Source organism: Hypanus sabinus, chromosome 13 (genome assembly GCF_030144855.1).
Source record: "Hypanus sabinus isolate sHypSab1 chromosome 13, sHypSab1.hap1, whole genome shotgun sequence".
NCBI lineage: Eukaryota > Metazoa > Chordata > Chondrichthyes > Myliobatiformes > Dasyatidae > Hypanus > Hypanus sabinus.
In genome coordinates, this window is record NC_082718.1 from 90,612,901 (window position 1) to 90,627,784 (window position 14,884).

Genomic DNA, 14,884 nt, shown 5'->3' on the forward strand with positions numbered 1-14,884 from the left:
TGGAGATTGTCCTCAGTCTGCTCGGGTGGCTTTCTACAAGAATGGTGCAGCTGTCACATCTATCAGTGGCATCGTGGCGAACACTGCAGGTAGGATGGCAATGATGAGGTCAAATTGTTTTACCCCACCCCTCTTGGTTAACTCATTAGCTACCTCATACCCAGCCAGCACAAGCACCCTTTAGCACACAACTGGCTCAGTTAGTGCTGATGCATGTTGAAATCCCCATGCGGTTGCCTCCTCTGCCCGTTATTCAACAAGGAGCCATTGGGATTCAGCAGGTGAGGAACTACAACGAGAGGCATTCAGGAGGAAGTTTCCTTGGCCACGTTTGACTTGGTGCCATAATACTTCTTGGGGGTCTGGTGTCCACATTAAGGACTCTTGGGGTTACCACCTCTGCTTTGAACTGTCATGCCACTGGGACGGAATGTGATGGAGAAGTCTGAGACAATATCAGGCTGTTATTGACCAGAGTGTGGGACAGTTCTCAAAGTTTAGGCACCAATCCCCAGATGTTTGTGCTGGGAGCAACTTTGCCATGTCCATTTCTGATGCTCAAGTCAATGCCAGGAGATCCAGGCATTTTATTCTTTCTTTGAACAAAGTGGTAATGGTGGAGTTGAGACATTTGCTGATAAATGAGTGAAGAGGCACAGACAGGCCAGCTGGGATAAGAAAGGTAGATTTCCTACTCTTGAATGACATTAGCAGCAATTCAGTAGTTTTCACATTCATTATTACTAACGCTACTCGTTTCTGCATTTTTCAAATTATTAACTAAATTTAAATTCTTCAGCTGCTGTGGGAGGGATTTGAGGCTGGTCTCTGGAATGTTAGTCCTGGTCTTGGGAGTTTTTACACCAGTGGTTTGAATTACACCAGTCTGCAAGTCTTGGGCTCCCACTGGAGATTACTGCGAGGTACCTCTCTTATTTTTTGCAGCCAGCGGGAAGCCACCTTTACTGTCTGCTGGCTGCAAACCCTAGATATTTTCTTCCTGGCTGGGATTGAACGTTACCAGTCAAGTGACTGCGGAGAAAATTAGGGTGATCAGCTGTCGCATTCTGATCTTGTATATGCAGCCCATTTCTTTTTTAAAATACCCTGCAGTGCGCAACAATGGGAAATCTTATTTCAACCTGTCAGTTAAATCATTCCTTAATTTCGGCATATCCAACATTTGGTAAATTGGTTTATTGGTGTCACTTGTACCAAGGTACAGTGAAAAATGATTTTTGCATATCGACCATTCAGATCAATTCATTACAACAGTCAGGTAGTAAAACATAAAACAACAGAAGACTGAAGAGTTACAGTTACGGAGAAAGTGCAGTGTATGCAGACAAGTACAAGGCTATTAACAAGGTAGATTGGGAGGTCTTATCATATTAGGGACGTTCAATAATCTTATAATACATGGGGTGGGAGGGGGAAGAAGTTGTTCTTGAGCCTTGTGGTACAGTATATGCTTTCAGGCTTTTCTATCTTCTGCCTGACGGGAGGGCGAGGACAGAATCTCTGGGACGGGTCTTCAATTATGTGGGTTGCTTTACCAAGGTAGCATGAAATGTAGACGGAGTCCATGGATGGGAGACATCCATGTTCTCTGTTTCTGTTTCTGAGACAGGTTGAGCTGTCTTCACTGCAGTTTCTTGCAGTCACGTCCAGAGCAGTTGCCGTATCAGGTTGTGATGCATCCAGATAGAACATGTTCTATGGCAGGGATGGCCAAAAGTGGTGCATTGCACCCCAGTGATAATAATAAAAAAGTAAGCCCACTCATGCAAAAAGTATTAACCAAAAACCGATCAGTAGAAAAAAAAATCTGTAACAGGAATTCAAGTAGCTTAGAGCTAGAAATGGGTTTTACTGAGAATAAATCTAAAACTTAGCAATTATTTTTAGCGATTTTATTATCTTGTGCACATCTTTTGGCGAAAGTTATCTTCTTTCACATTAATCTGTTTTCAATTAAAAAACAATGTTCAATGAGTCAGACGAGGAAAGAAGGACTTTTGTTCTGCAGTCACTCCATAACTGTTCAACACACGTTTGATACTTGTTTGATCCTGAGGCGCCAGGCGTCTGCACCAGCGGTGCGTCGCAGGTTTTTGACAGTCAGTTTACAATTGACACTCATGTGCTACGGAGTTGTGCTTTGTTTGTCCTTTGTGAACATTTGCAGTTTTGTACTTCTTCGAAGATTAAGCCTTGTTTTTACATTCAGTTACCCATCAAATGCAAAAGAAAATGAGCAAAAGAAAAGCTGAAAGTGATAGTAAGCGTGAATTCAATGAACAGTGGGAAAATGAGTTCTTATTTATAGCGGGTCCATCAGGAAAACCGTTGTGCATTGTTTGTGAAAACACTTTCTCACATAATAGAAGACATGATCTTAATACTATAAAACATCAGTCTGAAATAGAAGGAAAACTGAAGCTCGTGCTTGGGTCTGAGTTACGGAAAGAATATGTGATTAAGAAAAAGGAAGAAATCAAAAGAGGACAAAAGTAATGTTTATCTTGTTTTTATATTAAATCAATATATCATGTAAAAATGCTAAATATGTCTATATTAATATATTTTTACAAGAATTGAATGGGGGTACAGAGTTGTATGGCACATCTGAACTCGTGCGTGAAAAAATTGACGCATGGAATGTAAAAAGTTGGCCAAAGAGAACAATGCCAAACTTCTTGAGCCTCCTGAGGATCTTTCTTGGTCATGGTGTCTCTGTGATTAGAGCAGACCAGGCTATTGGTCATGTTCAGTCTGAGGAATTTGAAGCTCTCAATCTCAACACCTTGATGTAAACAGGAGCATGTGCACCACCCTGTCTTCCTTCAGTCAATACATACGCTTCTGCTTTGTCAACATTGAGGGAAAGCTTATTGTTGTAACTAGGCCCTCTATCTCCTTCTTGTACTCTGACTCAGCATTATTTGAGATACATTTCTTTCCTCAGTAGGAATTCTGGCTGGCTGCACAGACAGAATTTGTAGGTCCTTAAAAGCAAGTTTGGGGAGGTATTATTAACCCGTGTCAGTTGCTTTCATTACAGAAAGCAGGGGAACTTCTTGCTGCCTGTTTACCTTTGTGATCAGCCAATGTGAATATCGGCTGGATACTTCAGAAGGTGGCTGGTAACATGAATGGCCAGCAACAATTTTAAAAATTAAGTTGCAGGACATTTCTACTGAAATTTCTCAGAACAAGTACCCTAGGCCTAATCTTCCTTCCAACACCAGGCCATAATAATGGAGGTGTTTGCCAATGACTACACAGTGTTAAATCCACTTACAACTCTATGAAAAATGGACTAAACAGGCAATATTTAGTCATGGGTTTATTGAGTGGCAATTAATTTCATGCCACATGTGACCTTGGCAATAATCAGCTCCATCCAGCCACCAATTAGTGATATTCAATTGCATTACAATGGACGTCCATCATAATGTAATTGAATCTAACCAGCTGGTGGATAGACTCTCTTTTGTTTTAGATGGTTATTGCCAAGGTCTGATCCTGTGGTGAGTGACTGTAGTGACTGTTGACCATGGAAACAGGCCCTTTTGCCTGACTGGTCCATATAGACCAAGACATGATTTTCCACGTTTTTCCCTTATTCCCCCGAAACCTTTCCTATCCATGTATCTGTCCAAGACTCTTTTAAGTGTTCAGAACCAGGTTTATTCACTGTCCTGTATGTGTGAAATTTATTTTGTTTTGTGGCAGCAGTACAGTGCAGAGACACTGTTGTTTAACTATCAATTTGAAAAAATAAAGGAATAATGAGGCAATGTTGCTGATGACAGAGGGGAAGAAACTGTTTCTGATCTATTGAGTATGGGTTTTCATGCTCCCGTACCTGATGATTGTAGCAAAAAGAGGATGTGAGGGCACTTCACTATTCAGAGGCCTCCAACACCCCCGCCACCAAAAATAGCCTTTCACCCTCACCTCTGTTTCCTATCATCAAGCCAATTATGTATCCAATTAGGCCTCTCCCTGGATCCCATGCAAGGCAGAACTTTTTCAAAGGCCTTATTTGAGTCCATGTAGACTATGTCTACCACCATGCCATCATCAACCTTCTTGGTTACTTTTCAAAAAACTCAAATCAAATTTGTGATGTATGGTCTTCCACGAACAAACCAGTCCCTAATCAACCCCTGCCATTCCAAGTACATTTATACCTTACCACTCAGAACCCCCTCCAGTAACATCCACTCCTCTATAAGTAAAACCATTTATTCCCTGCTTTCTGGTACATCCCAGATACAGTATATACCATTCACAAAACATAATGGGATTACTTCAATAATAGTATGAAAGCACTACCCTAACCCGTCATCTTTTTCTTCCAAAAAAAAAGGGCGTGGGCATTGAGAGTACAGAAACATCAATGGTATGATAACCTGCTAACCTAAAGATGACACTGGCTTAAAAACAGAAAATGTCGGGAAAAACTCAGCAATTGTGGAAAGGGAAACAGTTACTTTTTGAAAGCATTTTGTAGTTCCTTAGAATGTAATTAATAATCCAAACATAATCTATTAATAGTAATTTTCTCAAAGTGTGATATTTCACCCTCAACACTTCTGGATGCATTCTTAATTCAATGACCAAAATCAAGCACAATTTTAGTAACAGGCTACCTTTAGACAGGTTATCATCAAACATATATGGACTATTTGTCTGCAAACTTATCCCATCTACACTTATCATTAGACAAATTGACTGCTGCAAAATATCGTTAAGCTAGATAATGACTGCTGTGATAGAGCTATTTATGCTTTCCAAGTTCTCAGAATTAAATAAATCAACACCAAGCCATCCTGAAGATCAGCACTTACATCTCACAAAATAACACTTCTTGTCCACACTTATATCTAATGTTTAAATGTCAGATTAATATGTTTAGTAAGATGCACAGCTGAAAGATTTCTTGCCCTCTCCCCGAATTGATCTATCTGATGGAAAATCTGTTAATTGCCAAGTAGCACAAAGTTACCAATAACACTCACAGTAATCCAACAATTTCAGATTTTTTTAAAAACAAATAATATTTCTGAAGCAACATATCCATAAGGGAATATTACTTAAAGCAGTCATTTTTTTTATTCGGGCAGAAGACATATTGTGATTAAAAACTGTTTAGTTTATTCAGAAATTGGAACATTCAAATTGGAAGAGTTAATAATTAATAATTCATAATCATACTACTGACAATGTCAAAGAACCAAACACTTGATTGTTGCATACACTTTTGAGGATAGCAAAATATAAATTAAATTGTTAGATGTTCTACAAACTACAGAGAGAATCTTATTAAAATGCATGCTTAAACATTGCATTCTTAGTGTGACAATTTAACAGCATCCCAGCATTACTGCTTATGGTTATGGTTTTCTTTTATGCTGGTAGATACCATAGAAACTCTTTATCAGAACTTCAAAAGATACTGGGCATGTATAAACATTATATTACTCCAATTACTCCAACGTTTCCTATCATAATTCAGATTAGGCAATTTGGTATTTCTGTTACTGGTCAGCTCTTATCATTTAAAATTCTGTTTCCTTTTAAGAACAATTTTTAAACATAACAGCAAGCAAAGGTAGTGGGAGTAAGTGTAGGATAGATTAGTAACAGCTATGAGGAATCATGCATCTCATTTTGAGCTCAGTAGAGCAAGACTGGAAGAAGTATTCCAATCCTGTCACTCATCATTTAATTTATTCTGTGTCAAAATTAATGCTGGAAGAATAACTAACTATTTTGAGATTAATTGTTCAATTTATAAAAGAGAATAAATTTGGGGCTTATTTTTTCCAGTGGTAAACTGATTATGTATTTTAAAAGAACTCCATAAAATTAGATGTAGGCTGAAGACAGTTTATTCCCTGGAAGGTTTCTTTTCATCTAAAGAATAATTGGCAGTCACAACTGCGCTTGATACTAGGCTGAGTCTAAAATATTTCTAAAAAGGTTGTGGTCCCTGCTGATTGATTTATTTTCAGCTGTTAAGGCTTTTTACTGTTTGTGTTGAGAAGCTTTCAAACCAATAAATCAAAACAAAAATGCCAACAAATTGGCAATTAATGCTTAATTCCTTATCAGTTTTTCCCCCAACAACTCAATAAAATGTAATTGTGTTTCATTGTCAATAATGCAGAAAAAATGGCTCGCAGAAATTCTGGAGCAAATACCAAAATATTGCCATTGTTTGCATCTGGTGAAAACTCCATTCGTTCTTATTCAAATACTTAATTGTATTAATAATAATGAATATATGGGTGTGACTACCAGACTAACTAATGAAAGGATTCCGATCAAGGGAATTACTGGCTCAGCTTCTGTCTGAGGTAGAGAAGGGGCTTTTCTGGCAGTATTTGCATTGCATTCTTTTATCCCCTGAGGAGTACGTATCAGGGTTCAAAGCAAACAAAGACTGCTTTGCCGCAGTTGGGCAGCAACACTTCAAGGATATTACACTGAAGCCCTTCCTTGTCTATCATTCTGGAACACCACAAGTGCTGAGGCAGTTTTCAAAGAGTAATTTTTCCATTGCCTAAGAAGTTGATCTGAAAATCTGGATAACAGAAACATTTTTCAACAATGTCTTGTGTCTATATTTTGTCCCACAATAAGAAGATACTGTGAAGATAGTGGCATCAATCCCAAAGAGTTCTAACTTCTCAACAATGCCTAACGGTGCTATGAAAACTTCGGTTCGGTCTGGACCACCACCTGTGGGACTTGTGTTCTTCCTGACATACACAACCTCCCTTCTACACGCCATGTACCAGTGCAACATTAACACCTTCAAGTAAATTTACCTCTGGTGCATCTCTAGCCAGCTGGTCAAGGAAAATGTAGGCAACAACAGTCCATTAATGACACCTGGAAGTCTTATAGCATCACTCAATTACATTACAACCGACATAACCACCAGGATGTCTGTTAAAGTAGAAGGCATGGTTGGAAATCATTAATACTTCACTGATTTTGAGGATAAGGTAGAAGTAACCAACTATATCAGGACTCAGAGTTAACAATAATGTTCTACAGGAGCTCTTGACTCTCATAAACAAATACTCAACAATGAAAAGCTGCAGAAATTGGCTCAACAGTAAGTTGCAAATGAGAGGTAGCTTTACACTAAGAATCTGAAAATCTGATATCATCGAGGTTTTCTCAAAAAATGTAGCAAAGAAGGATTGTCCTGCATTAGATATTCTTTGGGATTGGAAGGTAGGGGCAAGGCAGTTAATATTCAATATCTTCTTCAAGGAGAAATCTTCAGCTTCACAGGATGAGCAACAGTCAGGTCCTGCTACTTCATCTCTCATGCCAAAAGTTAGAAGATCAAGTGTGTAGTTGAAACAAAGGCAACAGTGACCAATGTAAAATAAGCTCCAAGTAAAGTTACTGGAGGCACTATTATTTTTCAGCTTATTTTAATGTACTCTTTTCCACTATTTAGCAAAATCTAACATACCTCCACTATGGAATATGAATTATTGCTACATAAAATTCAAGCCACCAGGCTGTTCTCCAAAGCTGGATTCACTGTAGTATTCAGCAAGAGAGTATGGACTTGGGTTGATAGCTTACCATTTTCAGTGCAAACTCACCAGGATATTCTGCACTTGGTCCAAAGACCTGCAAGACTGTATTTTGACAGTTTCAGTGGAAGAAACGTGCAAAATCTTAATTTGAATAAAATATCCAGTGCTGCTGAAGGGTCTCAGCCCGAAACTGTACTCTTTTCCATAGATGCTGCCTGGCCTGGCAAGTATCTCCAGCATTTTGTGTATGTTGCTTGGATTTCCAGCACCTGCAGATTTTCTCTTTGTGATTAAATTTCTGTTTCATTGTTTTGTCTGGAACAATTTTTAATTAACCTCCATAATACCTCTTAGGTTATGTCATACAAGTTCCTACTGGACAGATTGCATTGTTGGACTGATCCTATTGTTAATTGAATTTAGCAGCAAGTACCCACTGGCGGAAAAATCTAAGGCATGGTATTCATTTAACTGACTGTTAACTACTCACATCTATAAATTTTCTAAAATATACAACCATGCCCTGGTTGCAGTTTTCCAACTACATAAAATGCTAACAATTAGAAGTCATGTTGGTATAAGCTACATAGTTCTTCATAGCTGCCTATTAGTACAGTTCTTTACCAACTGATGAAAGATATTGTGGAGTGGTAGAGAATATCTCCAATCATAGGATGAGGTTTTTAGAAATCGAGACAAAGGATTCTTTCTGTGCTCTACCCTTCTGAAATCCACACTTGTAATATAACACCTGTTGTGTGTTTAAAATGAAGATCCATTACAATTACTAAAATTAATTCCAAGTTAAATAATTTTATTACAGTTAATTAGAAATCTTAATAGCTGCTGAAATGGCTAACACCAACAAAAAATATAACAATGTAAATGCACAATTGGACCACTGATTCATTTAGTTACAAGATCAATCTGTCCTCCCCACCTTCCTGAATCACCTGACCAACAGAATTCTGGTTTTGCTGCTTCAAAAAACATTGCTTCTTGGACTCCATCAGTTGTTCAAAATCTCGCCACATTTTAACCTGCTTCATGTTTGGACCATGGCTCTCCCGCACAGCTTTCTGTTTCTCCCTTAGTTTCTGTAGGTAAAAAGAAAAATCACAGCAATGTTCAGAGCAATTAAACTGCACTATAACTGCACCATGCAGCAGGTGTTCTCTTAAGTTTCTATTCCAATCTTGAAGGAAAATTGAAATCGTACTTGAAACAATAATTTCAGCAGTAAATATTGCACCCATTTTAATTAGATGGACCAGTCCATAGTAAAACATAGCTATAATAAAGAAAAGAAATTGTGGAAGTATTAACATTAACATGAATTGGCAATGCAAATTATTTGGAGTATTCATTATATGCAATTTGTTGCATTGTTTGAAGTAATGCAGGAGTGCAGAACCAAGGCCACCAAAAAATTAAAAAACCAGGAGTATAAATGGGTACTCAGTAGGTCCACTATTCCCAGTATGTTATAAACCTATCGACGATTACGAAGATAGGCTCAAATGAATAACTCCTTGTAATCTTCCAAAACACATGAGCCTCTTAAAAGAACACAAAGAAGAGCAGATTGGTAACTCACGGATTTGAGTCTCCTTGGAGGCTTACGTCATTCTTGAGGATTGCAGAGAAGTATAGATTTGTTAAACTAATGAGGGATTAACTACTTGTCACATGTACAAATGTGTTGTTTGTGTCGTCATTTGTGATATGCTGGGAGAGCCCACAAGTATTGCCACTCTTCTGGCACCAACATAGCATGTACATAACTCAATAACACTAATTTGTGTGAGGAAACTAGAACACTCAGAGGAAACCCACGCGGTCACAGAGGGAATGTACAAACTCCTTACAGGCAGCGGCAGGATTTGAACCCCAATCAGAGATCACTGGCGCCGTAAAGTGATAACACTAACCACTATGTTACTGTACCGTACCGTGAATGTTCAGATTAATCAGCATGTTAGTATGCGGGTATGGGTATGACAGGCAATTTGGAAGATAAATGGGGAAGTACTGCTATAATTATACAGGGCTTCTTGGAATCCATATCCAGGTATTACATTATTTAAATCAACTTAATTAAAGTTTGACATGCTAATTTTAGAAATAGTGCAGAAATGGTTCACAAGATTGATTACTAAAATGGAGGGTTGTTTACAAGATTGAGTGGAACTTAGAAGGTGAAACTACACAATTTTGGGCCTTGTTATGGTAGATGCTGTGAAAGGTGGTGGAATCTAGATTGGAAGGCATAAAGAGAATGGCCATTTAAGATTGAGATCAGGAAGGCATGTGAATGTTTGGAATTCTCTACCCAGAAAGCTGTGGGTGTTGACCATTTGAGACCACAAGAAGAACAAAAGGTTACAGGAATCACCTGTAAAGTGAAATTGAGGGCAATGATCAGAGCAGTTCAACCTTATAGAATAATGAACAGGCTGGAGGGACCATGCAGTCCACTTCTCTGCTAATGTCAGAACACTTGAAATAAGAGATGCTTATCGAAGCAGTATCCTGCAGTAGTGGGAAAAAGCTGACAGATTCTGACAGAGCTTTTCTAACCCTTATTACATAATATAACTTAAATAAGTAGATGCAAATTAATTCCTTATTCTTTCAGGACTTAATTTTTCCAAGTACTTTTTCTACATCAGAGGTTTCCAAATTTTCAAATAAGAAGAAAAAGTCTCTGCAAACGCTGCCTTTTCTGCAACATTTTTCCAAATAATCTGAAAACCAAAGAAAATTCTGCAGGTACACCACATTGATAACAGGGAACACTGTTTGTTAATTGAGTATAGAATGAAATACGGGGGGGGTGGGGAATGTACCCCTTATCTGAAATTCCAAAATGTGAAAACCTCTGAAATCCAATTTTTTTTTTGAGTGCTGACATGACGTCACAAATGGAAAATTCCACAAGGCGCTGGGAAGGTTCCTAGGCGATGCGCAGGTCTTTGCACACCACAGACAGTTCTGAGAAATAACCTCACATACATAATTATCAGAAGTTAATGAAAAATAGGAACACATTGTATAAAGCAAAAAAAGATCTCAATCGTGTATTGAAAGAAAGGATTCATCAGCAGAATGAACATATGCCGCTTGACGATATGCTGATCACGAAACAAAAATTAAATCTAATTGTGAATATTTAGCAGGCTGATTGTAGAAATTTAAGTAAGCATTACATTTTTAAATATTTGTGGTGATAAGCATCTGCTGATCACGAAGGAGAGAAATTCATTGATGAGCTATTGTTGCTGATAAAAATTTTAACACACTGAGTGGCTGCATCAATAAACATGTGATGAACACACATAAGATAAAGACTGCTTACCGGTAGCACATAAATTTAGAATCAGAAATGATGGTGATCCCAAGCTATATCATAATATATTCCAAATTCCTAAAAAATTGGAAATCCAAAACACTTCTAGCCTCAAGGTTTTGGATAAGACTTACTCAACTTGTACCTTTTTGCTGATGAGTACAGATACACGAGTCCAGCTTTGAGATGTTCCAAGCATTGTTAGCATATTCAAAATCTTCTGTTCTGAAGAACTATTTGGTATTATGGATCATTTGTTTCTGTAAACTGCACATCAATTGTACTATACTTCAAAATGGGGTCAATACAGGTCCACAACCCTTCCCAAATGTGGATGTGTATAATATTCCTCATTTCCACATCACAAATTTGTGTCCATATTAACAAGTAATACATGCTTTTAAACTCTATATCCCCAAAGCTCTTGGAGACATATTAGCTAAGCGACAGTACAACAATATACTATAGCAAATGCAAACTCACTGGCTTGCCATTGGTTTTGCAAGAGCTGGACAACAGCAAAGCATATGCCAGATTGTTGCTAACTGATTTCAGCTTGGCATTCAACGGCATCATCTCCTCACTACTAATCAACAAGCTTCAAAAACTGGGCCTCTGCAATTGGATCTTCGACTTACTTACCAAAAGACCACAGTCAGTGCAGATCGATAATAGCATCTCCTCCTCATTGACAACCAACACAAGTATACCTCAAGGAATGTGTACTTAGCCCACTGCTCTACTCACTATTCATTTATGACTGTGTAGCTAAGCACAGTTCAAACGCCATTTGTAAATTCACTGATGACACCACTGTTGTTGGCAGAATCTCGGATGGCAGTGACAAGGCGTACAGGGTTGAGACAGATTCACTGACTGAGTGGTATCACAACAACAACCTTGTACTCAACGTCAGTGGAATTCAGGAAGGGGAAGTCTCACCTTATGGTCGGTGGTCGAGCCCACTAGCGGATCAGCTGTTCTGGATTGAGTGTTGTGTAATGAACCGGATTTGATTAGGGAGCTTAAGGTAAAGGAACCCTTAGGAGACAATGATCATGACAAAATTCACCCTGCAATTTAAGAGGGAGAAGCCAAAGTCAGATTACAGTGGAGTAAAGGGAATTACAAAAGCATGAAAGAGGAACCGGCCAAAGGGGACACTTGGAGAGCAGCAATAGCTGGGGTTTTTGCAATCAGGAAGGTGCATGATAAATACTGTAGACAATAGACAATAGGTGCAGAAGTAGACCATTCGGCCCCTCGAGTCTGCACCGCCATTCTGAGATCATGGCTGATCATTCACTATCAATACCCAGTCCCTGCCTTGTCCCCATATCCCTTGATTCCCCTATCCATCAGATATCTATCTAGCTCCTTCTTGAAAGCATCCAGAGAATTGGCCTCCACGGTCTTCCAAGGCAGTGCAATCCACACCTTCACAACTCTCTGGGAGAAGAAGCTCTTCCTCAACTCTGTTTTAAATAACTGACCTCTTATTCTCAATCCATGCCCTCTGGTACTGGACTCTCCCAACATCTGGAACATATTTCCTGCCTCAATCCTATCAAATCCTTTAATTACCTCAGTACTTCTGAGAGAGGAAGTATTTCAAAGGTAGGATAACGCAACCGTGGCTGACAAGCAAAGTCAAAGCCAACATAAAAGCAAGAGAGAGGTCATATAATAGAACAGAATTATCGAGAAATTAGAGGATTGCAAAGCTTTCAAAGACCAACAGAAAGCTATGAGGGCAGGTGGGGCGGAGGGGAGGTGAAATATGAAGGTAGCCAACAATGAAAAAGAGGATACCAAAAGTTTTTCCAGATATATAAAGAGTAAAGGAGAGACAAGAGTGGACCACTGTAAAATTACACTGCAGAAGTAGTAATGGGGGACAAGGAAATGGCAGACGAATTGACTATGTATTTTGCAACAGGCTTCACTGTGGAAGTCTCTAGCAGTATGTTGTAAGTTTGAGAGTACCAGGGACTGAAGTGAGTACCAGTTCCTCTCTCTCTCTCTCTGGCTATCCAGCCCAGGGGATGATGATGGTTCCTTTCAATCTGCTCAGAAAGGAACAGTGTGTGCATGAATGGGTTTTAGGTGAGGTCCAAACCTACCCTGTTGGCATCCCCTCCCGCATCCAGCAGCACGGTGGGATCCAAGACGGCTGGGGGAAGTTCTCTTGCAGTGAATGGCCAGACCAAGCTTCGATGCAAGGGATGCCCTTTCTGCGCTTCACGGTGTTTGCTAGATGGCCATTGACCCTATGAGAGCGTTCATCCGCCCTTTGACTGGTCTTGTTTTTTGTCCTGCAGGGTGCCTAGACACCTTCTTCACCAGGCAAGCCTGGTAGGGGAGTCGGTTTAGTGGCCGACCACCCGACCGTGCGACAGGTAGTACTGGATTACATGGTACCAGTAGCACTCAGACGAGTGACCTGACGGTTCCTATTACTAGGGAGAAAGTGCTTTGGAAACTGAAAGGTCTGAAGGTAGATAAGTCACCTGGACCAGATGCTTCACAGTCCCTTATGTAACATCCCTTCTTGAAAAAATTCACATCTCCTCTGCATTCTTGATTCTTGCTGTGTAGAAGCACAGATTGGCGACAGATTTGATAAGCTAGTGTGGGCATATTGACACGCTGCAAAGTACTAATTGTAGTAATCATGTATAATGATAAGTTTCATATACTGTATTTATCATAATTATCGCTATTAATGCCACCAAACAATTTTATTAGTTTTTCTGAACTGCAATTTAATTCATGGGCACTGCTAAATTCATTATGTAATGTATTTATGCCCCACTGGCCTACCCTACACTGAAAATGAATAAATATAGCATATACTAATTTTCCATTTTGGAATTAATTAACTTGGGGTCACGTAACAGGTTTTAACTGGTTGGAAGACGTTTATGATGGCATTCACTCATCCATGTATAAGCTTACTCATCTATGATTAAATCTCATTAAAGATAACCTTACTCATTAAGCTGTTATCCAGAGGATTCAGCCCCACATTTTGTACAATTAGAAGCATGATTTTACATTTTTGTGTGGCAACATTTCAGACAGTAAACAATACAAGTACCATATTAAAGTGGATCACTTGCCGCATTAGCTCACTGCAGGAGATTAAGCTTACTGTAACTGTTCAGTTGGAGTGTACAGATGAAATATTGTCATCTCCAGTGTATCCTTAAAGCACATACAGTACTACATTAATAATCATGCATCGCTGAATAAATTACTCTTAACAAAAGAAACTTGTTCTAAATTAACGTAATGTATCATAAAAGCTGATAACATGCATTAAAAAAAACCCCTTCAAAATAGGTTAAGCAAGTCTGTGGATGTGCACATACTGTATTTAAGCTGGTTTCAGTTGTAATTATAGATGCAATAATAGTAATTGCAATATTTTAAATTCACCTCCGGAAGAACATTTACTATACCAGCTGCAAGAAGGTGACCAGGAATACTACTGCATTATTATAAAACACCTAAACTGTTACCAGTACTCTATAAGAAGGAAAATGCCATCCTCACAGCTTGCCTTACCTCTAACCCAATCCATATTAAATGACCAGATAGAGTCACACAACACAGAACTGTGTCCTTCAGCCAATCTCATCTATGCTGAACTTTCTACCCATCTACACTAACTCACTGGCCTATATTCAGACTATATTCTACTATCTCAGTCTAAATGCCACTAAAATTAATAATTGTATCTCACTGTGTCACCACCTCTGGCAGTGCAATCCACATAAAACCACTGTCTGTGTAAAACAACCTTATCCCTGACTTCGGAGATTATATATCATGACCATCTTAAAGAAAGGAGACAAATCTACCTGTGGTAACTACAGACAGTTCCTTTGCTATCCATCACAAGTAGTCTTCAACCACTTTTTCCCCAGTGGCCAAAGTGTGGATTCTGTCCATC

At 38.9% G+C, this 14,884-nt stretch overlaps 1 protein-coding gene across 2 annotated transcripts in view; it reads right to left on the reverse strand.

Annotated features, from left to right (window-relative positions):
* Positions 1-8,370: 8,370 nt before the first annotated feature.
* ift81 (intraflagellar transport 81 homolog) overlaps positions 8,371-14,884 on the reverse strand; it is a 66,890-nt gene continuing 60,376 nt past the window's right edge. The window contains exons 19-20 of one of the 2 annotated variants that reach the window (XR_009515426.1): positions 11,869-11,999; positions 8,536-8,674 (exon numbers count right to left, since the gene is read on the reverse strand). Coding sequence is in view for 1 of the 2 variants with exons in the window: in XM_059988173.1 (XP_059844156.1) it covers positions 8,492-8,674 (183 nt within the window). In the remaining variant the exon portion in view is untranslated. Of the gene's footprint in view, positions 8,675-11,868; positions 12,000-14,884 lie in introns of both variants that reach the window. The other variant, XM_059988173.1, reaches the window with a different exon arrangement.